The 23,657-nt window shown below is 34.7% G+C and overlaps 1 protein-coding gene across 3 annotated transcripts in view; it reads right to left on the bottom strand.

Moving 5' to 3' along the window:
* The window catches only part of dock8 (dedicator of cytokinesis 8), a 229,161-nt gene that overhangs the window by 30,713 nt on the left and 174,791 nt on the right, over positions 1–23,657 (bottom strand). For all 3 annotated transcript variants that reach the window (XM_039758842.1, XM_039758843.1, XM_039758844.1), the window contains 10 exons: positions 22,957–23,044; positions 21,873–21,969; positions 17,888–18,022; positions 14,730–14,882; positions 11,656–11,814; positions 10,704–10,804; positions 8,465–8,657; positions 8,204–8,347; positions 6,104–6,235; positions 2,453–2,587 (listed from right to left, as the gene is read on the bottom strand). In XM_039758842.1, the coding sequence (XP_039614776.1) occupies positions 2,453–2,587; positions 6,104–6,235; positions 8,204–8,347; positions 8,465–8,657; positions 10,704–10,804; positions 11,656–11,814; positions 14,730–14,882; positions 17,888–18,022; positions 21,873–21,969; positions 22,957–23,044 (1,337 nt within the window). The remainder of the gene's footprint in view (positions 1–2,452; positions 2,588–6,103; positions 6,236–8,203; positions 8,348–8,464; positions 8,658–10,703; positions 10,805–11,655; positions 11,815–14,729; positions 14,883–17,887; positions 18,023–21,872; positions 21,970–22,956; positions 23,045–23,657) is intronic.

Raw genomic sequence — 23,657 nt, 5'->3', positions numbered from 1 at the left:
AATCAGGAAGTGCAATGGATTAGCAAGGAGGAAGTAAGGACAGCTATGAAGAGGATGAAAAATGGAAAGGCCTTTGGTCCAGATGACATACCTATGGAAGCATGGAGGTGTTTAGGAGAGATGGCAGTGGCGTTTTTAACCAGATTGTTTAATGGAATCTTGGAAAGTGAGAAAATGCCTGAGGAGTGGAGAAGTGTACTTGTGCCGATATTTAAGAATAAGGGGGATGTGCAGGACTGCAGTAACTACAGGGGAATAAAATTGATGAGCCACAGCATGAAGTTATGGAAAAGAGTAGTGGAAGCTAGGCTAAGAAGTAAGGTGATGATTACTGAGCAGCACTATGGTTTCATGCCAAGAAAAAGCACCACAGACACAATGTTTGCTCCGAGGATGTTGATAGAGAAGTTTAGTGAAGACCAGAAGGAGTTGCATTGTGTCTTTATGGACCTGGAGAAAGCATATGACAGGGTGCCTCAAGAGTAGTTGTGGTATTGTATGAGGAAGTCGGGAGTGGCAGAGAAGTACATAACAGTTGTACAGGATATGTATGAGGGAAGTGTGACAGTGGTGAGGTCTGCGGTAGAAGTACGGATGCATTCAAGTAGAAGGTGGGATTACAGCAGGGATCGTCTCTGAGCCCTTTCTTATTTGCAGTGGTAATGGACAGGTTGACAGACGAGATTAGACAGGAGTCCCGTGGACTATGATGTTTGCTGATGACATTGTGATCTGTAGCGATAGTTGGGAGCAGGTTGAGGAGACCCTGGAGAGGTGGAGATATGCTCTAGAGAGGAGAGGAATGAAGGTCAGTAGGAACAAGACAGAATACATGTGTGTAAATGAGAGGGAGGTCAGTGGAATGGTGAGGATGCAGGGAGTAGAGTTGGCGAAGGTGGATGAGTTTAAATACTTTGGATCAACAGTACAGAGAAATGGGGATTGTGGAAGAGAGGTGAAAAAGAGAGTGCAGGCAGGGTGGAATGGGTGGAGAAGAGTGTCAGGAGTAATTTGTGATAGACGGGTATCAGCAAGAGTGAAAGGGAAGGTCTACAGGACGGTAGAGAGACCAGCTATGTTATATGGGTTGGAGACAGTGGCACTGACCAGAAAGCAGGAGACAGAGCTGGAGATGGCAGAGTTAAAGATGCTAAGATTTGCATTGGGCGTGACGAGGATGAACAGGATTAGAAATGAGTACATTAGAGGGTCAGCTCTGGTTGGATGGTTGGGAGACAAAGTCAGAGAGGTGAGACTGCATTGATTTGGACATGTGCAGAGGAGAGATGCTGGGTATATTGCGTGAAGGATGCTAAGGATAGAGCTGCCAGGAAGGAGGGAAAGAGGAAGGCCTAAGCAAAGGTTTATGGATGTGGTGAGAGAGGACATGCAGGTGATGGGTGTAATAGAACAAGATGCACAGGACAGAAAGATATGGAAGATGATCCACTGTGGCGACCGCTAACGGGAGCAGCTGAAAGAAGAAGAAGAAGATCTAGAAAATGATAAATGATCATAGAAAGAGTACTTTGGCATTTCTACAAATCCAGAATAACACCAAAGGGTCCAAAAGATATCTAAAAAAACTGGAAAAACAAAAAAAGTACATATTGTAGAACACTACACTGCATAGGCCATGTTACACCAATAATTATTGTTCAGGTTAGCTGGCTAAAATGGACTGATGCCCATATCCAACACACATAGCACAGATCCACCGTTGTACAGTCAGTACTGCCACAGCACAATACTTCAGTTTGATTCTGATTCCGGACTTCCTCATACCATAGTTTATGCATTTTCCAAGGTTTGTGTGAAGCTAACAACACTACACTTCTCAGGCATATTCAAAAGCAGATGCTATCATCCATAATCTATGTTTTTGTCCTGTTGATACACTCTGATCATCTGTTGAGTTTACTGCTTTGCCTGAAAGTACCTCCTAAAAAGTATTTTCATTCTATAAATCTATGTTTTCTGAAGTGGATTTCTATAAATGTATGCTATGTAATAAGCTTTCAGGAAAGGCCCCTGATAATGCCTGCCATTTCCTGGTTGCTTGAATTTCATATTCAAAAAAATGTTAACGTGTTTAATGATAGTTTTGAAGAAAGTTTAAGAGTATGTCATACAGAAAGATTATAGTGTGCAGGCAGTCTGCTAAAGTGGCAATGATAGTAGAAAGATAACCACAAGTTTACCTCCAACTGACTTTCAGTGACATAATAAGCAATGACATCATTTCACCTCTCAATTCTAATGCCATATAAATGCTTACCCTTGTAAAACTGTGATTTCTCCTTTGCATATAACACACTGCAGTCCATTGCGAAATATAGTTTGATGAGTTTAACTTTAGTTAAAGTGAAAATGTTTAAAACAAACAATAAGCAACATTTTGAAGGTTTATAATACAAACATATAATTATGTGTGTATTTTTTAGAATTTTACCTCTAATCTATGTGATATTTCTGGCAGTTTTGTAAAGGCAGGCTCCTTATAAATAAATTCTTGTTCATCTAGACCTCCAAACTTAGATCCATAGAATCCTACACGAAAGTAGGTACCAAACATTCTCTTGTGACCCTGTATAAAAGAAATTTCAATGTGTTTTAGTACTTTAATCTTTCAAGCCAAAAATAGTTTCTTACAATCACCAAAATTAATATTTTTCATAGAACAGTATACAGCAAATGACTGGCATGTGCCCTTTAAAAGTAAAATGGATAATTCAGTGATGGTTCATGACAAGAAAAATAGAAAAGTACCTTTGTGACAACATGCAAATTGATTTAACAACCATCTGAAAATAAAAAATGACAGAGCAATCTGAATTCAAAGAAGCAGCAGGTAAAGGTATGTTTTCCAACTGTAAATACTTTTCTTTTTTGCACTGACTGCTCATATTCCCTTTTTTCCATGGTGTACTATAAACTTCTTTTTTGTCCTAATTAGCTTGAGAAAAAATAACATCCAGAAGCGAAAGCAAGATGCAAAGTTCATCTAAGCTAGAATAAATAATTTCACAGGTACATACAGTGGTGTGAAAAACTATTTGCACCCTTCCTGATTTCTTATTCTTTTGCATGTTTGTCACACAAAATGTTTCTGATCATCAAACACATTTAACCATTAGTCAAATATAACACAAGTAAACACAAAATGCAGTTTTTAAATGATGGTTTTATTATTTAGGGAGAAAAAATCCAAACCTACATGGCCCTGTGTGAAAAGTAATTGCCCCTTGTTAAAAATAACCTAACTGTGGTGTATCACACCTGAGTTCAATTTCTGTAGCCACCCCCAGGCCTGATTACTGCCACACCTGTTTCAATCAAGAAGTCACTTATATAGGAGCTACCTGACACAGAGAAGTAGACCAAAAGCACCTCAAAAGCTAGACATCATGCCAAGATCCAAAGAAATTCAGGAACAAATGAGAACAGAGATCTATCAGTCTGGTAAAGGTTATAAAGCCATTTCTAAAGCTTTGGGACTCCAGCGAACCACAGTGAGAGCCATTATCCACAAATGGCAAAAACATGGAACAGTGGTGAACCTTCCCAGGAGTGGCCGGCTGACCAAAATTACCCCAAGAGCGCAGAGACGACTCATCCGAGAGGTTACAAAAGACCCCAGGACAACGTCTAAAGAACTGCAGGCCTCACTTGCCTCAATTAAGGTCAGTGTTCACGACTCCACCATAAGAAAGAGACTGGGCAAAAACGGCCTGCATGGCAGATTTCCAAGACGCAAACCACTGTTAAGCAAAAAGAACATTAGGGCTCGTCTCAATTTTGCTAAGAAACATTTCAATGATTGCCAAGAGTTTTGGGAAAATACCTTGTGGACTGATGAGACAAAAGTTGAACCTTTTGGAAGGCAAATGTCCCGTTACATCTGGCGTAAAAGGAACACAGCATTTCAGAAAAAGAATATCATACCAAAAGTAAAATATGGTGGTAGTGGTGTGATGGTCTGGGGTTGTTTTGCTGCTTCAGGACCTGGAAGGCTTGCTGTGATAGATGGAACCATGAATTCTACTGTCTACCAAAAAATCCAGAAGGAGAATGTCCGGCCATCTGTTCGTCAACTCAAGCTGAAGCGATCTTGGGTGCTGCAACAGGACAATGACCCAAAACACACCAGCAAATCCACCTCTGAATGGCTGAAGAAAAACAAAATGAAGACTTTGGAGTGGCCTAATCAAAGTCCTGACCTGAATCCAATTGAGATGCTATGGCATGACCTTAAAAAGGCGGTTCATGCTAGAAAACCCTCAAATAAAGGTGAATTACAACAATTCTGCAAAGATGAGTAGGCCAAAATTCCTCCAGAGTGCTGTAAAAGACTCATTGCAAGTTATTGCAAACGCTTGATTGCAGTTATTGCTGCTAAGGGTGGCCCAACCAGTCATTAGGTTCAGGGGGCAATTACTTTTTCACACAGGGCCATGTAGGTTTGGATTTTTTTTCTCCTTAAATAATAAAAACTATCATTTAAAAACTGCATTTTGTGTTTACTTGTGTTATATTGGACTAATGGTTAAATGTGTTTGATGATCAGAAACATTTTGTGTGACAAACATACAAAAGAATAAGAAATCAGGAAGGGGGCAAATAGTTTTTCATACCACTGTAGCTAAATATTCCTTAGGGAGATGATGATGTCTCTGTGAAATGGAACTATGCCATGTTTAAGTTATAGCAGACGACACTTGCTTAGAAGAACCACCACTTTGCTGCATACAATATGTCACTTATTTGGGTACTGCATGCTGTAGTTATTGCATTGATTGAGTGTGGTTTTGCTTCCTTTTGCATACTGCACTCTAGATATTCATTATATTGGTTTTATTTATTCAGCTACCCACAAAGAGATTGTGGTTCTGGATACTGCTAGACAGGTCCTCCTAGCACAATGGAGATTGCGAGAAACAAAATTTTAACACATTTGCAGACAATCATTCACTCAAAAAATCATGTACATAGTGGGTATATTACTAGGCTTGGAACCACTGAAACAAAACTTTCCTTTACAAGTCTTACAGGTTTTAGTCCTTTCACAGATGCTTTTGTTATCAGATGTGAATATATGTAAATTTTATTCCATTTTATTCCTTGATATTCCACTGAATATTTGCTTCAGGTAAAAAACCACATGGGAAAGTGCTGCCAAATATAATTTTAAGTGATAGGGCATTTGCTAGATTCTTAAATCTTTCCATTTCATTGGTGTAATTTGTGGTGCAATGTGCGTAGTTTTCAGAAAATATAATCCATATTTAGTGTGGCACTAGTTATGCAAATATTAGAGATTTATCAATATTTATACATAGGTTAAACTCATATAGCACTTACACACATACACAAAACAGGTTTAGTATGTACCTAAATTATGAGACATTTAATTAGCTGTGAAACATAGTCATTCTGAAATGTAAGAATCCTAGAAAATATGACTACAGCCAAAGATCAAGCACAAAGTCATTCATATAGCCAAAAACATGGTGGTTTATTCTAATTAGAGCAAAAGAGATAAGAAAGGGAATATATGGACAGGTTGGACATACATGGAATCAATTCACTTATTGTGCTAAGGCTTATAAATAACATTTCGATTAAGATGATAAAGACAGGTTGCTGCTGCGCACTGTCAAATGGTTTATTTTTAAGGAAATCAACCTTAAAAGTCAAGATAAGTGCCATTTTCTCTAATACCTTTAGTGTTTTTTTTTTCACAATATGTTTTAAGGCATGTGTGGATGTACCAGGCCATGAGATAAGCCCGTGGCCCTGTAAAATACTGCATGTTCTCTAAACACTGTTTTCTGTGCTTTTATAAACTCTTAAGAGATGTAAGTACTTGAATGATTTTTGTCATTCAGTGCTATTAAAATTGTGTATGTACCTGTACCATTTCTGCCTCACATAACAGACTGCAAGTTGGAAAGATGCTGGAAAGAAATGTGGAAAGCAAGATCTTAATATTTTTGAAGAAAGCAATATGTATACGCCCCTGACTGCCTTAAGATAACACATTTATACTTTCATAATCTACAATTTGTAGAAAATGCTGGTGGTAATGTTGGTGCTTACTTACCTTTTTTATAATACTGTCAAAGGCTTTATGTAGTTTATCATGAGTGACAGACAGCTTACGGAAATCTCTGTGAGCTTCCAATACAGGGATGACAATTTTGTACACTTCATTTACAGTCTCATAGAGTCCAGCCTGACAAGAAAACACATATCAAAGAATTTAAACAAATGGCTTACTCATTCACTGATTAATTTATATTACACATTTGTCCTAGTCATGGGGAGCCACGGCCTAAGCTAACAGAAACAGAACATTGTACTTGAATGAGTCCTCCACCAATCACGCACCACCATTAAACCTCTATACACAATTTGTGGCAATTTTGGGTTGTGAAAATCATCATAGAAAAGCTGTGGATTTGAAATGACAATGATGCTCAGTAACACGGTACACAACAGTTCATTACCGAAGTGTAAGCCTTTTAAGTTAATGGTAATGGTAAATTCACAAAGGTTTTGGCTTAATTTGAGTAGAATGTAGGTTTAACATAGCAACACAGATACCCTCTATAAGCTAACATGTTAATGGAATAACATCAATGCTCTGCTATGCTTATGTATTTAGACAATAGAATGATCTCAGATTGTAAGTAGACATCTAGAAAGAAACATGAACCATGAGACAAAATTTTTTGAAGGCATATAGTTTTCTGATTGCTAACGTTACATCATGTACGTAAGGTCCCAGTGTATGTGATAACATATAGGACTTAAGAAATGTAACTAAGATACTGAAACCTTAAACTAAATATCATAGAGAAGACGTTTTTCCTTTTTTTGCATATTATTAACTTTCTTTCTTATTTTTTATGTGAACTGCTTTTCTAAAACTTTTACAACAAAGACACTTGGACTGTGGACTTTATTTACATGATTCATACTATTTGCTGAAACCTTTCTAGTAGATGCATTTTTAATTAGCTGGAAACCCTTGTCAAATGCAGCTAGTAGTCAAGCCTTTGATTATTCAATTCAGACATGCACAAGTTAACGTGCAAGTTTACTTTCTTTCAAAAGGGGAAGATCTCAAAATAAAAATAAATATATATATTTTTTCATTTAGCCTCGCATTAGTCAAACACAAAACACAATAAGGCCTGCCTGAAAAACAAATTTTTCATGTGCTTCACCTGATGAGGATTGCTATGGCGACAAACAAAGCAGGTTAAACCAGAATTCCCCAGAAATGGTCTCAACTTCTTCAGTGAATTCCCTACGTCTAGCTTAGACATACAATCTTTAGATGACAAATCTACAAAATCCATTGTTGACTTTTGACTCAAGGTGTTCTAGAAATAGGTATACTTATGAGCCACATTGTATGATCACCTGATTTTGTTATAGACAATCCATGCCCAGCAAAGATAATTCACTGCTCAGACTTTTCAGCCAGGCTGCGGCTTAGATCACACTCCAGCAGGCAGCTACAATATTACCCACGTCAGTAAGAAAACTAAATAATGTCAAACAACACAGCAAATTTTATTTTCTCTCAAGGCTGAATTCACGATGAGTTACTGTCCTTTTCTTAGGTGCACACTTTAACTGTATACAAATAGCATTGAACTGGGCAGTGGAAGTGTTATCAAAAATACAATTAATAGACATACATATCTCTCATTACTAAGTCTTTAAGAACAATCTGAATTAACAACAACATTTAAGGCCATTACAAGGAGCAAGAATATAGTGTGTGTTGTTAATCTGCCTTTGCATTATAATGTGAAAAGTTTCCGCAGAAGTTCTTTCTTCTGTTGTTCCCTTTCGTGTCCTTTTCTGAAATATAATTAAGTATGCTGATATGATAAACCTTCACAGCCTATTAGTCATCATATTGCTGTAAGGCATTTTTTGACAGAATGCTGATACTTCTTTTATTATACTTTTACTTATTTTCCTGGTAAAATGGAGCATATACTTTGGAAGCTTAAAAATCCATCATACTTCAAATATTCACTGTAATGAAATTTTAGCTTTCTTACATGTCAGCACATCTCCACAAACAAATTGACTGAATGACTTAGATGTTCATAATTCACACATATAAAACTATTATGTATAATCGTCACCCCCCTTCTCTAATCATCAAAATAAAACTCACAGTGCTGAACAGTTCAGCTGCTTGCTCAAGCAGCCCCACCAGGCCATTTTCAGTGAAGTACCTCCCACTACAAATGCCGTCTTCATCAGGGGACAGAATGTCATCTGAAACTGCTGATTCTTCCAACACATTAGAGGAGACATTCTTCGAAAAAAAAAAAAAAAAACAACGCATGAAAAAGAAACATTTTGAGGTCATTTACTATGCATCCTATTCTAAACTTGCAAAAATTACTAAAAGTTCTTCATGTGTACTTCATACCTGAAAGCTGACACTACCCACAGGCAGATAGTTGTGATCCTCCAGCATGCTTAGATATTCAGCAACAAGTGCACTTGCATGAACCAAACACATGGCTGCCTCCGTATAGCACTTCCTTTTTGTATGTTTCTCTGCCATATTCTGCAGCCAGGTGAGGCGAAGATCTGGAGATGTCTGATACCCTTTGGCAATTCTGAGAAATAAAGAAATATAGGTTGTTTATGAAAACTATTATCAATCAATCAATCAATCAACATTTATTTATATAGCACATATTCATACAAAAAAAATGTAGCTCAAAGTGCTTTACAAAATGAATAGAGAAATAGAAGACACAATAAAAGATAAACATAAGTCAACATTAATTAACATAGAATAAGAGTAAGGTCCGATGGCCAGGGTGGACAGAAAATTTATTTATTTAATAGATATTACAAGAAGAAGCAACATTTTTGTATTGATCGTCTCCGTGTTTCTATATGAAAGTGGCATGGTTTATATAAACATTATTTGGGTGAAACAGGGAAGATTCTGGGAACTGCAGATAACACATTCATAATAAGTCAGGAAGAGTTGGGAAAAAACTGGCAAACATCATAGGTGATATTCATGTGAAGCAGCTGGGATATGACAACTATGCAAATACAAAACAAAATAAAAAAATTCATATAACTAAACTTTAGTTTTACCAATTCATCAAAAATTAGATGCATCTTAAAAGACAATATAAATAGACTGAAAATAAACTTTTCTTGGGTTATTATATATCATTATAATTCAATCACATCATTTTAGGAAAACAATTTAAAAAGCTGATGGAAATTTGATATCACACAAAGTATACATCCTAATTTTATATGTATTTCAGAATCTGCTTTCATATAAACTGCTTGCATTTCTTTAACACGACATTTAACTGTACACTTTGATGTGAAACACTAAAACCAGAGACGGGTTGGCTGAGTGGTTACATTTGCCACCCCACAGATCTAGAATTATTTTGTACACTCTGTACATTTTTCCCATGTCTACATGTGTTTTTCCACACACACCTCCCTCCATATACATGTGTGTTATGTCAATAACGAAGTTTGAGTGAATACATGAGTTGGCCCAGCAATGGACTGACACTCCACCAATGGGTGTTTCCTGCCTTGTGTCTCATATTGCTGGAATAGGCTCCAATGCTAAACAACCCTGAATTAAATTAACCAGGGTTAAGAATGTTGCATGCTTCCATGTAATCACTGTAGAGTGGTTTGAAAATAAAACAGACATTTGATTTGTTTAAACAATTATATTTTTCCTTTATTCAGTTAGACCTGCTGCTTCACAGTTTAAAAAAGTCTGAGCATGAACCCCAGTTTGGTCACTGTCTATGTGGAGTTCCTTCATTTTCCCTATACATAGAGTAATCCAGTTTTCATCCAACAATCCAAATATATGAATGTTAATTTGGCTGTTCACTCTTATCTGGCCAAGTATGAATAATGATGGATGCGCATATGAATATGCGCTGTTAACAACTGGCTTCCTTCCTGGTACAGCTAGGACAGACTTTGGCTCCCCAGCACCCTCAACCGAATTCAAGTTTGCAGGAAATTGACTTTTTAATAACAAAGAAAAACACTGAGATTTTGCTTTGCCCTTTTTAAGAGATTATAATGTATGCAAGTGTCTGGTTAGCTGCAAACAATCAATAAACATATATAGTATATTATATCTTTTGCTTTCAAAATTCAGTTAAAAACAAACTTTTAATCTGCATAGCCCTGATGTACTGAAAAATTTAGTAGTTCCTACTTCACTGCTCTAGACTTTCTAATAAAATATTTTGTACTATTACACACTCCATGCTTTCTATAGTTGTTACAGAAATTATGCATACATACGACTGTCAGATGTATATAAAGCATATATCAGTATATCTTAATATAATTATTATGAATAAATCTATAATGATCTAATGTATAATGATTATTATTATGATTAAATCTCAAAACATTTTTATGTCACCATGTGGTCTAGGTTCATCTCCTGGATAACTTATTTATGTGTGCCAAGTACATCTTAGCAAATTAGAGTGGATTATCAGGATGATACAAGCAAGTATAATGATAAAAAGACATTATTGTAGACATCTTGAAGTTATTATTTTACTCAGTTTCATACAAGTACCATTTATGTGTCAAAAGGTTTACTGCACACTATATCACATCATACTGGTGTACTTTCATACCTGTACATGAGGTCCATTAGCATTTCTGGATCTTCCTGGAATTCCCTCATTTTCACTGTGTCAGACAAGATACTGTTCAGATTGTTGAGCATGTCATCAACCTGTGCATCATATATTGAATTGTTTTGTTAAGTATTTATTGACTGATTAAGCCTTTACTCAAGTGCAATTTTTTTTCCAAAAAAGCATTTTACCACTAATAGTAGCTTTAACTGTTAAGTACAATTAATGAGTCATTGCATATATTAATGTGTCTCAGGCAAAGAAACGTGTGATCTGCTGTACTATCTAAATAATAACGCCCAGCACAAAATTGTGTAGTGTTCTGACTGGGTCAGTGATTAATTCAGCACTGGTACTTTTGTGATGCTGAGTTAGTTACACCTCTTTCTCATTAAAAATAGCCTTCATAAATTCAGAAAGATTAGAGATTTGCTTTATTGTTTCTGAAATGTACAGAGAAAAGTGGACCTGGCCTGGCTTGCCAAAATTCACTAAGAGGGCAAATAACCGATATATAACACTCCTCACCATGTTAAAGGGTAAAAGAGGGAAGGGATGTTAAAGATAATCAAATAAACTTATTACATTCTAAATGTTTGTTATTTGAAACAATTTATTTCCATACAGGCTCTTGGAGGCAACAACCCTGGACAGTATACCACTCCCTCACAGGAAAAACTCACACAGGAATATATCCGGCTACTCGACCAACCCTTGGGATGTGACAAAAAAGTGAACATTCTTCTCAGGCATTGGTTTGGAATCAGGTTAAGAATTACAATCCTATAATTTGTGTTTGTATGTAAGTGTGTGTGTTAACCCCTGTGCCAATCAGTGTTTAGTTGATTACTTATTTCTAACAACATCTCTATACTCACTATTTGTTAAAATGACACAATTTTACAGTTACATTTTAGAAATATTTTTTGGTCAAAGTGAAGTGCCATACCTGAGAAGGGAACTGTGTTGACTGCATTTCCACATCTGCTTCTGCATAGGCAATTATGGTTCGTAAAGACTTCCTAAGGTACTCTTCATGGAAATCTGATGATTTGCCCACAAGTGATGCGAGAGACATTGTAATCTGCATTTTTACCCTTGCAAAATTCTGCAAAAAACAAGCATTGGTAAATAACAAACTAGAAACAATGTTTGCACATATTACTTAAAAGGAATGTCTTCAATAAAAGATTTATACTTTTAAAATTAGGCCACCGATTTCTAAAAGAGCATTCATTTTGGAATATAACAAGATGATTGTTGCATGAATTAAGTATTTGTAAGTCCAAGACTTTCTAAGTCAACTATTAGAAATTTAGATGCAACAATCAATGTATATTACATAATATTAGCAATATTCTATGTCATAATTTAATTTTCTCAAATATTAAATGCTTTCATATAATCTACCCAATTACCTTCGGGTAGATGGTACTTGTACATTAATAACATTGACTTCACATGATCACAAAAATTAATTTCACTCCAAAAAATAAACATTATTTTAGAGATCTAGCTAACACGTAAAATTTGCTACTTCACAGTACTTCATAGTGAGCAATTAATGTTTCCCAATTTGCTGATACACACTCAATGCCTGACCCCTCCTGTAATTCCAATTGATCATCTGCTAACAAAATATAAACTTACATACTGTATGCTGCTTTATTTTGTACAAGTGCTCTGAAGCAACTGTTGTAAATATCTGTGAATACACTCAATCCTAATCTGTATTCTTTGTCAAGTTGAAGGTGTCATTGATTGTTGTAAACAATAAAATAAAACTATATTCTCAAATCTTCTTGAACGGCTCATCCTAGAATTACTGTGCACAAGGCAAGAAGCAGTCCTGAACAGGATACCATTCAATTGCTGGGCTCTCTTATGTGTACATCTGCACTCTAGAAAACAAAACTAACTTGACCCACACATCTGTAGGATTTGTGGGGGGAAAATATATAGACATGGAGAAAGCTTTCAAATTCCACACAAACAATGACGGACTGTAGGATTCAAAGCAAGTATGCTGGATCCACGAGGCGGTAGCACCTTTCACTACATCACTATGCCATCCATGTTATAAAGATTGCTACATAAAATAAACTTATTCTTGATTTGACTTGTCTCTATACAATGTTTCCAAAATATATATGTTTCAATGCACACACTTTTAGAAACAATGTATAACACATTCAAAATCTCAGAAAAGACTTGCATTTGCATTTTGATGCACATAGTAAACAAGTGCAAATCTTTAGATTCTGTACACACAATTGACAGCAGCAATCTACTAAATGCAAAATGTACAGCTAATGGCTCAGTTGCTTCAGCATTGTATTAAGTGTGTAACATTATTTTTCGAAAGGGAGGTAAAGTTATTTTCTTATTTCCCATACTGTATGTATCCCATAAACTGAAATTCTTATTTGCACTTGATCTGTTACTAACAAATGAAAATTAAACTGCAATCACGCATTGACTCAAATAATGTAGAGTATAAAAATATAGCATTAGTAATGTACATAAATGAGCAGCATTTATTGCAAATATGTGGCATTCTAAAGCTTTAGATGGTAATGCATAAATAATAATAAAACATTATAATTTAAAAACATTTTATTTTAGGTAATTCAAAACTGAATCTATTACTCATACACTGTTAGGTAACAAAACCGTAACAAAAGCTTCTTTCAGTATAAGTAACACTTGCAAAGCAACAGTAAAGTGGTTACTCATCTGTGTAATATGGCCTAGTAAAGTAACTTTACTTTAGAATGGTCAATAGTGGCTTAAATGAGACAGATTTCTCCTAATATGGTTTAATTCAGTATCAGACCTGTGAGCCCTTCACATTCACATGTAATTTTACAAGGGATCAAAAGCTCTCAATATGCCAGGCTGCATAGAGATGAATAACCACTTAACTGATTTATTTTTAAGTGCTATTAAGAGTAAAGAAGAATTTTTGCATGTCTTATTACATAACAGTATATGAGTAATACACACCTTTTTGCAGTATCTAAAAGAAATAATTTATCTATACCTATAAAAGACAAATTTGTACAAAATTTCAAATTTATAACAAAATATAGTGTGTAAATATTTTTGTTATGCATTTAGTAAAGTTATAATTCGCTCATTCATTCATTTATTCTCATTTTTCCTCTGTATCAAGTAACACGTTTTTGGAGCAAATCCTAACATAGCTGGAATTAAGGCAGGAACCAATTCAGAAAGGAGTCATGTTATAGCCCTGGCTTCATCATGAGTTTAATTTTCATTTTTCCTTTTCATAACTGCTTTTACGTAGCCAACATAGGATACTGCAAAAACTGACATGGCTTGGAATTGTAAATTGTACTTCATATACAGGTCTAGTTGGGGATTCCAACATTCAGAAACCAGGTCAAGAATTACAATCCTATCATTTGTGTGTGTGTGTTTAATTTATGGTTTATCCTTTCTAGTTTGTCATTCTTCTTTTGATTGATTGATTTACACTGAGAATGGGTATTTGCTTTTTTACATCCAATTTTGTGTTTATTTTTTGCCTTTATTTTTCTGTTTTGATTGTATTTAAATTAATGTTTTAATACATTTTTATTTAGTTGGAGATTAGGATTTAAAAGTATTCTTCTGGTCAAAGATTTGTCCCTCAGAACAATCCTGATAAGACAGAATTTCAGTCTATCAAAGAATACACATAAACATATACATTTAAAATCTCCAACTAACATAATCTGCACATATTTTGGATTTGGTTCATTAGTAGTGGTATAATGATTTATGGGGTCAGAACTTATAGATGTTTTCATGTAGAAGTAACAATAACTTAAACTATAGTATTGCATGTGGTGCTAGATCTCAAAAACAGTCTTATACTTTTCAGGGGCAAGAAAATGTAACTCGGGGGCAACAGAAAGTCAGAGCCAGCAAAAATATTTATGGACTGCAATTTTCTTTTTCCTTGGTCAAATGTATATAGTGGCTGCTGGCAGCTTAATGGAGTACAGCATCACTTACACTAGGTGAGGACTGGCTACATCTCATGATGAGATACAAGGTAGCACAAGCTTGACTTCGGTTGCTGTCGATGCAGCTGCTGCAATACTGAAGAACCTTCTGGCTGAGGTCAGCACACTGCTCAGCTTCCTCTTCTAGCAGCAAGTCTCCAAACTGGAATATAAAAGAGAAGCTTAGATATGTAGGGCCAGGTTGAAGGGACACAATCACCCCAAATGATTCCCTTGCCCAATCTCCACATATATTTCACTAAATAACAAAAATGATACATACATAGATTGTCATAAACCATTTATCCAAGATAAATTATGATACATGCCAGAACTTATAACATTCACTGCAACTAATTATTTTTTGTATGTGATGGATGAGACTCAGGAGCACGTCTCTATATATATAAAATCCATAGTGTCTGTCTGTATGTCTGTCCGCTTTTCACGAAAGAACTACTTAACAAATTTAGATTTTTTTCTATAATTTGTTTGAACATTCCGGGTTAATTTTGAGACTTCTCTCATTGCGCTATGTATCATAATTTGCTTGCAGTACTGATTTATTTGCGCAAATATGAGAGACACGCAGCAGGGCCCTCCTCACTCACACGCCTGCCTTGGGGCGTGTACCTTACCTCCGCTTAGCTAGCAAATTAGAGAACTACTTAACAGATTTAGATTGGGTTTCTTTCTATAATTTGCTTGAAGATTCCAGTTGATTTTGCGACTTCTCTCATTACGCTAAGAATCATAATTCACTTGCTGGAGCAATATATTCGTGCTAATCCGAGACAGAGACTGTGGGCGGAGCCGCGGGGCATGGCTAGTACTGTATATAATAGTGTGATCCTTCAGAAAAAAACCTAATGATGCATTTACACTACAAGGTCTAAATGACCAAAGCAAAATTGTGGGAGAAATGTGATGCGATGGCTGTGCTGTTTACATTATACCATCTAGACTTAGCATGAGCCTTTACAAGCACAAGCAACTTACATTTGTCCTGCACATGCAATGTGACACAAGTAGGGTATAAACATGGATGTCTACATGTTTGTTTTCTTATCTGCTGATTCCTTTCACTTTTTTTCAATTTAGAAGTAGACCTTGTTTTCTAAATATGTTATGTCATAGTGGAAATGCTAAGTGTTATTTTCTGCAGTGATTTCCTCCACTTCAATTCAAATAAAAATATGGATACACAACATCCATTAACAGTGGCAGAAACTACATTGTTCTTTTAGTTTAGTGAATCCCAATGGCTATTAAACTTTAAAAAGGTAGACAGATAACATTTTAATGCCTTTGCAGGAGTAAGTTAATGACTACTTTGGGTATACAATACAGATAAATGCCACATACAAAGGATCTAAAGCAAAAGGGTTAAATTATAAGTTAAAAAGCAACATTACAAAGCATCCATTCATTTTTACACTTCATTAATCAAAGCTTATGACTGCAGGGGTAACAAAACATGAACCAGTTCAGTACAGGGCATCAGTCCATCACAATTTGGCACACAGTCGCACTCACTCATACTGGGCCAAATTAGACATGTTAATTAACTTAACATGTATTTTGGTGTAACAAGACGTTAACAGGACCTACAGATAAAACTAAAAAGACGGAGGGATAAAATGGAAACTGCCAAGACAGTAGTCAGGCACAGATTTTAAGCCAGTATCCCAGCCAAGTATTTATTACCTTTCTCATAGAAAATAGTGATCATGATTATCATGACAACAGAGTTAATTTTTTGAAAAGATTATGTTGATGTATTTACACAAACAGACAAATGTAAATGAAAAATATCTAACATTTTTTTTTATTTTGTAATTTTAATTAAGTGTCCCAAAACAACACTCCTGCCACTAAAGTAATTAATATTGAACTCCCCTTCTTATAATGCTCCTACATTCTTAGGAATTAACGGGCACCCTTCCTAAATAAGGGTAAAAACATGCAAATCTTGCTTTTTGACATTATTATTTTACAGAGGAACAGAGCCTGAGTGTCTTCAAGTCTAGGGCTAATGTAGAAAAGCATACACCCTCCTCTAGATTACTGATGTCTCTATTTTTAGAAATTCTTGAAATCTCCTTTGCCAATTATTGATTCAATCTATAGATAGATAGATACTATAAAAGGGTTTACCATGATTACATAAACACAGCTCACCAACAGGTGACAAATGTCACTAGTCTTGAATGCAAGGGTTATAGTAAACGGTAAATATGCATCCAGTAAATAATCACACAAAAATTGTCAATTGCTGTAAAAGCTTCAAGCTATAGAGTATAACTTGAAGGGGAAGCTCATTTAAGTACAAAGATAATCGTTGTAACTAATAATTTTTGCAAGATGGTCTTAGTCTTTAAGTTGCACCTTTATGTTCTGCTATTTTGTTTTCAGTTGCCATCAAGATTTTCTTGTTTTGTTTAGTATATTATAAATTACTGCAAGAACATCTTGAATTAATGGAATGCACTTAGTACTAATGTTTCCAATGCAGAAAGCCAGTCAATACTCAGGCATATTACATTAAGGCAATTACTTGAAAACATTGAAGGGTACTTCAGTGTTAATCACCGATATTCCTGGTATCATCCAAAAATGGAGTATGTTTCTCACAAATTTCAAACTGTTTCCTCAATTCAGTGTTGAACCTACTAGTATTGAGTGATTCACATCAGCATTTAAACAGTGAAGTTCTAACAAAAGGGCTAGGATTTTACTTTTCTGAATCTGACATATAACAAAGGGCTCTAAAAGAGATATTCTTAACAGGACATTTTTGGAAATCTTAGTTTTTTTTCTTCATTTTTAGCACTACAAGAGTAGCCTGCAGAAATGACATTTGAAAGCATCCAGTGGTGTGTTGTCAGATTAATTTAATTGCATTTGCAGAATCTTTGTAAAGTGATTTTACATTAAAGAGTTCAATGCAGGAAGAACAAGCTAAAAAAGTAGCACACAATTGCATCAGCTTTTATAAATTTTGTCTAATTTAGTCTGGACAAGGTAAGGAGATGCAGATCTGGGTTGAAGTGTAAGTGGAAAAGGAGAAGAGATCTCCTCATCAATCTTTAATGTTTAAATTGCTCATGCTAAATCTCTTTAATGGCAAAAGAAAACAGTTTTTATGTAAAGCAAAAATTTTAGTACCTTGATGATCAAAGCTCTGAATGTGCTAAAACAGTGTGCTAGAAACACATTACTTGGGTTGCAGCTGAGTGCATGAAGCAGGACCCTCATAATTCCTCCTAAAACACTGTCTTTGCTGTCTGAGGATGACATACTCTGTAAAAACAAAAGACACGAATTAATACAAATCCAATCCACTGTATGCTATGTGCATGTATTATAAAACAATTATTGGTTATTAAAGGCTGAAATGAAAAAATACTTATTATTAAATCATTTCTGGAGCAGTGTAATACTCATAAATGTGTTGAGGAAAATATAATTACACAAAATCAAAGCTTGTGTCAAGTTAAATATGTTTACATATCTATTGGAACGTTTATTCCATCGTGGACACCATCTTACAAAATCATAAATTGCACTTCCTGTCTGTCAGCTAGCATTGACAGATGACCCTACACTTTTCCAGTTCCATGCTATATATTTGCTACCCTAGTTCAGTGACTGCTCCTTCCGGAAAACTAACTTAAAGTTGGGCAAGATGGACTGTGATAAGAGTTTCATCCAAGCTGGTAGAAACTTTTTACATGCAAATAAACCTACCTTTATAAGAATAAACGACAAATTTGTTGCAGAGCATTAAAAAAAAATCCTGTACTGATTTCATAGAAATTAGCAGTTTTAAGGGGGTTTAAATAAGGATCAGGAAACAGGGAATCAAGAAAACAAGCTAAGGTCGAAACCAGAAAGTGAAAAAAGTACTTTTTAAACAAAAGGCAAAAATTAGGGTCAGAAAGGATGAAGTAAGAAGAGTATAAAGATTGAGAAACAAACTTTAAACTAAACAAAAACAAAAGACATTATTCCAAGACAAAGACAAAAGAAGGTCATAACCAGGAGATCAAAATATAAGTAAGTTCAATATAAAAGTAAGTTGTCTTAAACAAATCTGGAAATACAAAAGACCCAGAAGTGTGTGATGCTGATCATTATATCGTCACAGCAATAAGGTCAAATGTTGCACACTTCAATTGTCCTGATATGGCAACAGATTAGGAGCCAAGCAAAACAATGGCACAAAATGACACCACAGGAGAACATGCTCAGAAATTAAACATTAATAAAAAGGCATCAAAATAAAATAAATACATGCAACTACTAAGATCTTTGACCTCAAAAAAAAATAATACCATAACAATGTTTTTAAGACCAAGAAACAACTATAAAAATTAAAAAATAGTCAAATCAGGACAATTTCTTAATGTAGAGTTTCTCCTGTTTGTGGAAGCAGGTAGGTAGTATTGCCTCAGAGAATCAGTATTATGACATCCCTGGAATACAGAGAATTATAAATATATGGAGTAAGGCTTATGTCGCTGCATTACATATACAGTATTAGTTATTGAGAGACATGCTTGTTTGGCCCATGTATGATCTCTACTTTAACCTCACAGTATAGACTGACAGAACCCTTAATTAGTGTAGGTACACCTAATAGCAAGTTGACCCTTCATTTGCCTTTAAAACAGGAAAAGTATACTGACAAAATTGCTGACTTGCACCACATAAAATTAAACAAGCATACAGTATAATCATAGCATCTAAGCATCACAGTTCTAGTCAGTAACATGGATGAAAAGATACATTTTATTTATGTAAATCTTTTTGTATTATGAACAAAACATTGTGAAATGTTTAAACACATTTGAAGTCAATTTTCTTTTAGTGTAACAAAGTTAGATAGTGCACCTTTACAAGAAGTAGTAAAAGGATATCATTAACTAACACTAAAGAAAGTTGACAGTGGCTTCCCTGACAAAGATAATGTCCATTTAGCTTAGTAAGCAACACCCATAGCTTTAATACTTTGCATTTCGGTTGGGAAACACACAGATGGATGTTGATCAAAAGTGTACTAGAGTTAAGCAGAAAATCTGTTACTAAATTGCAACAGTAAGATATATGCACTAGAGAAGTACAATACTGGCTTCTTAAAATGTCTTGGATGTTATTTGTTTATTCAAATTTTCTTATTATTATGTCTAACGTGAAATTTAGATCTCATTTTAGGTCAAGTTAATGCAGGACTTTAGATAATTATAAATAGTGCCTAAACATTCTCTCAGTATTGTAAATTACAAGAAAACCTTGAAAAGAACTAGAATGAGAGACATTACAGAAACACAGTCATTGATGCTGCTGAGACAACCTACACTCCCCATGACCTTACAATGGAAAAAGTGCATTCATGAAATGTATTAAGTTATAAATGCAAAAAGATCAAGTAGATATTCATAATGTTTGTGACATAGTGCCAGGAATAGTAAAGATCAAAGGAGAAAAAAGTGGTTAGAAAAAGTGTGTGAATTTTATAAAATTATCTGAATTTATGAATTACCCCAATGCTAGCGTCCTTGGTTTTTCCTGTGCTTCTCCTGTTGTACCTTTAGTAGAATCAAGTTCTACCTTTCTATTTACATCACGTCTAGTACAAAAGGAAGTGTACTGCAACTAGTTAGTGCCTTCACTTAGTCTACTGTAAAACCACATTTAGAAATGATACTCTGCTCTTCTGATTCAGTGTTTTTCTTTTGACAACATTGTATTTTTATTTTCTCTTTACTATGTGTGCACCTTCACACATCTTTACCATTTTGTTTCATTTCTCATTCACTGTTGTCAGCATACCTTTTCTTAGCATTTTCTACTCTTTCACATATCTAAACCTCATCTTAACAATAGTGCTTCTGAGAGCTATAGCAGTGTTCTTCCTGTAATGTTTGCTTAAGTCCAGAGGATAATTTACTGACGAGGGTTCAAAACAATATTAAAAATTAGTCTTAAATGTAAAGTGCCCTGCAGTGGGCTGGCGCCCTGCCCGGGGTTTGTTTCTTGCCTTGTGCCCTGTGTTGGCTGGGATTGGCTCTGGCAGACCCCTGTGATCCTGTAGTTAGGATATAGTGGGTTGGATAATGGATGGATAGATGTAAAGTGCATTATTATTATTATTAATATTATTATTATTATTACTGCAACATTATTATTTTGTTTTATTTTGCTTTTAAACACCGCCTTTTTAAATAAAGCATTCTCTGTGATTCTTTGTTTAAGTTCCTTAGCATAACTAGTGGGTAAGTGTTATAGTAAATGGAAATTAGCTCATGATTATTCTATTATATTATATGGCTTATGTAGTTATAAAGTTGGATAATGTCAAAATTACCTTCATGATAAGAGGTTCTGCATTCATAAAAAATCAAAAACTCCTTATGAACAAATTAGAACCATACTTAAATTTTCTGCTATGATTTAATGCCATACCAATGTTTCTATTAATACAAAACGAAAAATTTCAACAAAATCTAATGTTTCAGTGTGTCATTAAGAATGTATTTTAAAAATGAGGAAACTGGACGGCTCCCTTTCAACATAATTTGTGTTACTGTTGGAATGGACACTGTTCTTAATTTTCTAGTAGAGTGTGACTGAACTTGTACTGCTGCTTATGTCACTTTGAACATGGCAGAACATCTCAAAGCATGGTCAAATATTGTACATGTGTGTAGTGCATGCTTAGGCCATAACTGCGGCTGAAATTCATTATCAAATCACAGAGGTGTGTGGCCCAGCAGTCAATACCCAAATGAACAATGCAAACATCAATTATGACCTGTTGCAGTGCATTTCATGGGAAGTGTTGGGCAATCTCACTCAGAGAAAAGATCTTGCACTGAACAAATGCCTGGACATGTTTGATAAATACATGAAAAAGAAAGACTCAACAAGACCATTGTATTATTTACCAGCATACAAGCCTTAAAATTAACTTGTAATTATACAAGGTAATGATACCTTTGTATAAGCTTCGATACCTTGATGGAAATGAAAATATAGACACAAGGACCATTGGACCTTGTATAGAAAAGTGCATTTAGTCAGTATGAAACACAAATACAGTTTTAAGACCTTACATATAATAATGATCATATAATCATGTCTTTCATACCTGAATAATGATTTCTAGCAAATCCAGAACAATCAAATATGCTTCAGTTGCCAAGTTTCCACTTATAACTGCTTCTTGATCAAGTTCTGCCTTTGTTCTGAGCAAAAAGAAAACAGAAGACAAACAAAAGACAAACTGTGGCACCCAAAAGAAAAATAAACAATTAATTTTGAAAAAAACATCCCCAACACAGAAGCATTCATCCATTCATTCCTTCATCCATTTTGTGACCACATGCAAACCAGGAATCTAACAAAGAGGGGATGTCATACTCCCAAAAGAAAACTAATATCAAAACTATGGCTCAAACATGAATCTAAAACAGTATGAAAACATCTACTGCAAATAGGAACAATTTTTACTTTCAATGCTCTGTTATGTTCAGATTGCATTTATAAGTCATTGGCTATTAAAAATATTTTACATTTATTAGCCAGTTATTATGAATTACGCTTAGCCACTTCAGATTTTAAACTTTAGCTTTAGATCTCTGAAGTGGCACTAAAGGAAATAAGAAACTAATTCTAAGTGAAAAATTAAACATTAAAATAGGAGAAAAATGTTTCCCAGTATATATAATGATCAATAACAAATTTGATTTGCACAGACTTGTTCAGATGAGTGCAAAAAAATAAAGATAAAAACTATTGAAAAGTATTCAAGTGCATACTAACTATTTGCTTTGGGCAGCACTCTAGTATCCCTCTGTGACAAGATAAACTTCACAAACTAATTACATGATGTATTTCATTAACACTTGTGGCATTTTGAAAGAAGAAGAAAGCAGTGCAATACACTTTACATGTTTTAGCAATTCATTGATTTCAGTTTTTATGTAATCTAATAACTTTTTTGTCATAATATTCTATAATAATTTACATATTAAAATGTGGTATAGAGGTTTCCGAACAGCTCAAGACAATTTATACTTATCTATCATTACTAATCAAGTAATGATAGTTAAAGTGAATAAAATGTAATTTTGAAACAACTCTGTAACAAAATCAGAATTTGTGTGAGTGATCCTATGTCTAAGCAAAATTCACAGGCACTAAAAACTGTTTAAGTCAAATAATTCACATACTTATCTTGCCGATCATTGGTTTGCCTCCACTGTGTTAGATCTTTCCTCCATCTAAGGTTTTCATTCATTCCCTGAAACCTCTCATTCCCTGATTCAAAACAAAAAAAGCAAATAGTTAAATGAATGATTTTAAACTAATAACTTGATTATTTGCAGTCAATATATTACTACATTTTTATATACAAATGACATTCACACTTAGATTGCTACGTGTGTGTGAATGCACAATGAATACAAGGTTCAGCACAAACTGAAAATAGCAGGACTTTTAATAAATCAATAACATCAGGGAAGGACTATTGTAAGTAGTAAAGAGAAAATTAAACATGCAAATAAATAAAAGAGGAAAACAAGTCTTCTCCTGTGTTTGGCTTTGTATATACAGTATTTGATGCACGTACATAACTAGGAAAATGTACAAACACTGTATATGAGCGGGGAACACAGGCTGCATGTTGAAAGATGACTTCACACAAAAATGCTAACTGCTTATATTCAGGTACATTACCAGCAAGCTGTCTTTTGTGCCAGGCTATAAATTGCTTGTATTTAGGTAGATGTTCAGTCACAACATACATTATGTAACTTGGCTAAAACAATGTTTAATTACAGAAGGTTATGTATATTTAGAGCAACCTATTAATAATATAAACAGTAAAAAAGTACATTTAATTCATACTATGAGGAAGATATTCACCTCT

Source organism: Polypterus senegalus, chromosome 7, assembly GCF_016835505.1.
Source record: "Polypterus senegalus isolate Bchr_013 chromosome 7, ASM1683550v1, whole genome shotgun sequence".
Lineage (NCBI taxonomy): Eukaryota > Metazoa > Chordata > Cladistia > Polypteriformes > Polypteridae > Polypterus > Polypterus senegalus.
The sequence above is the reverse complement of the archived record's forward strand: the minus strand, read 5'-3'. Positions and strand labels throughout refer to the sequence as shown.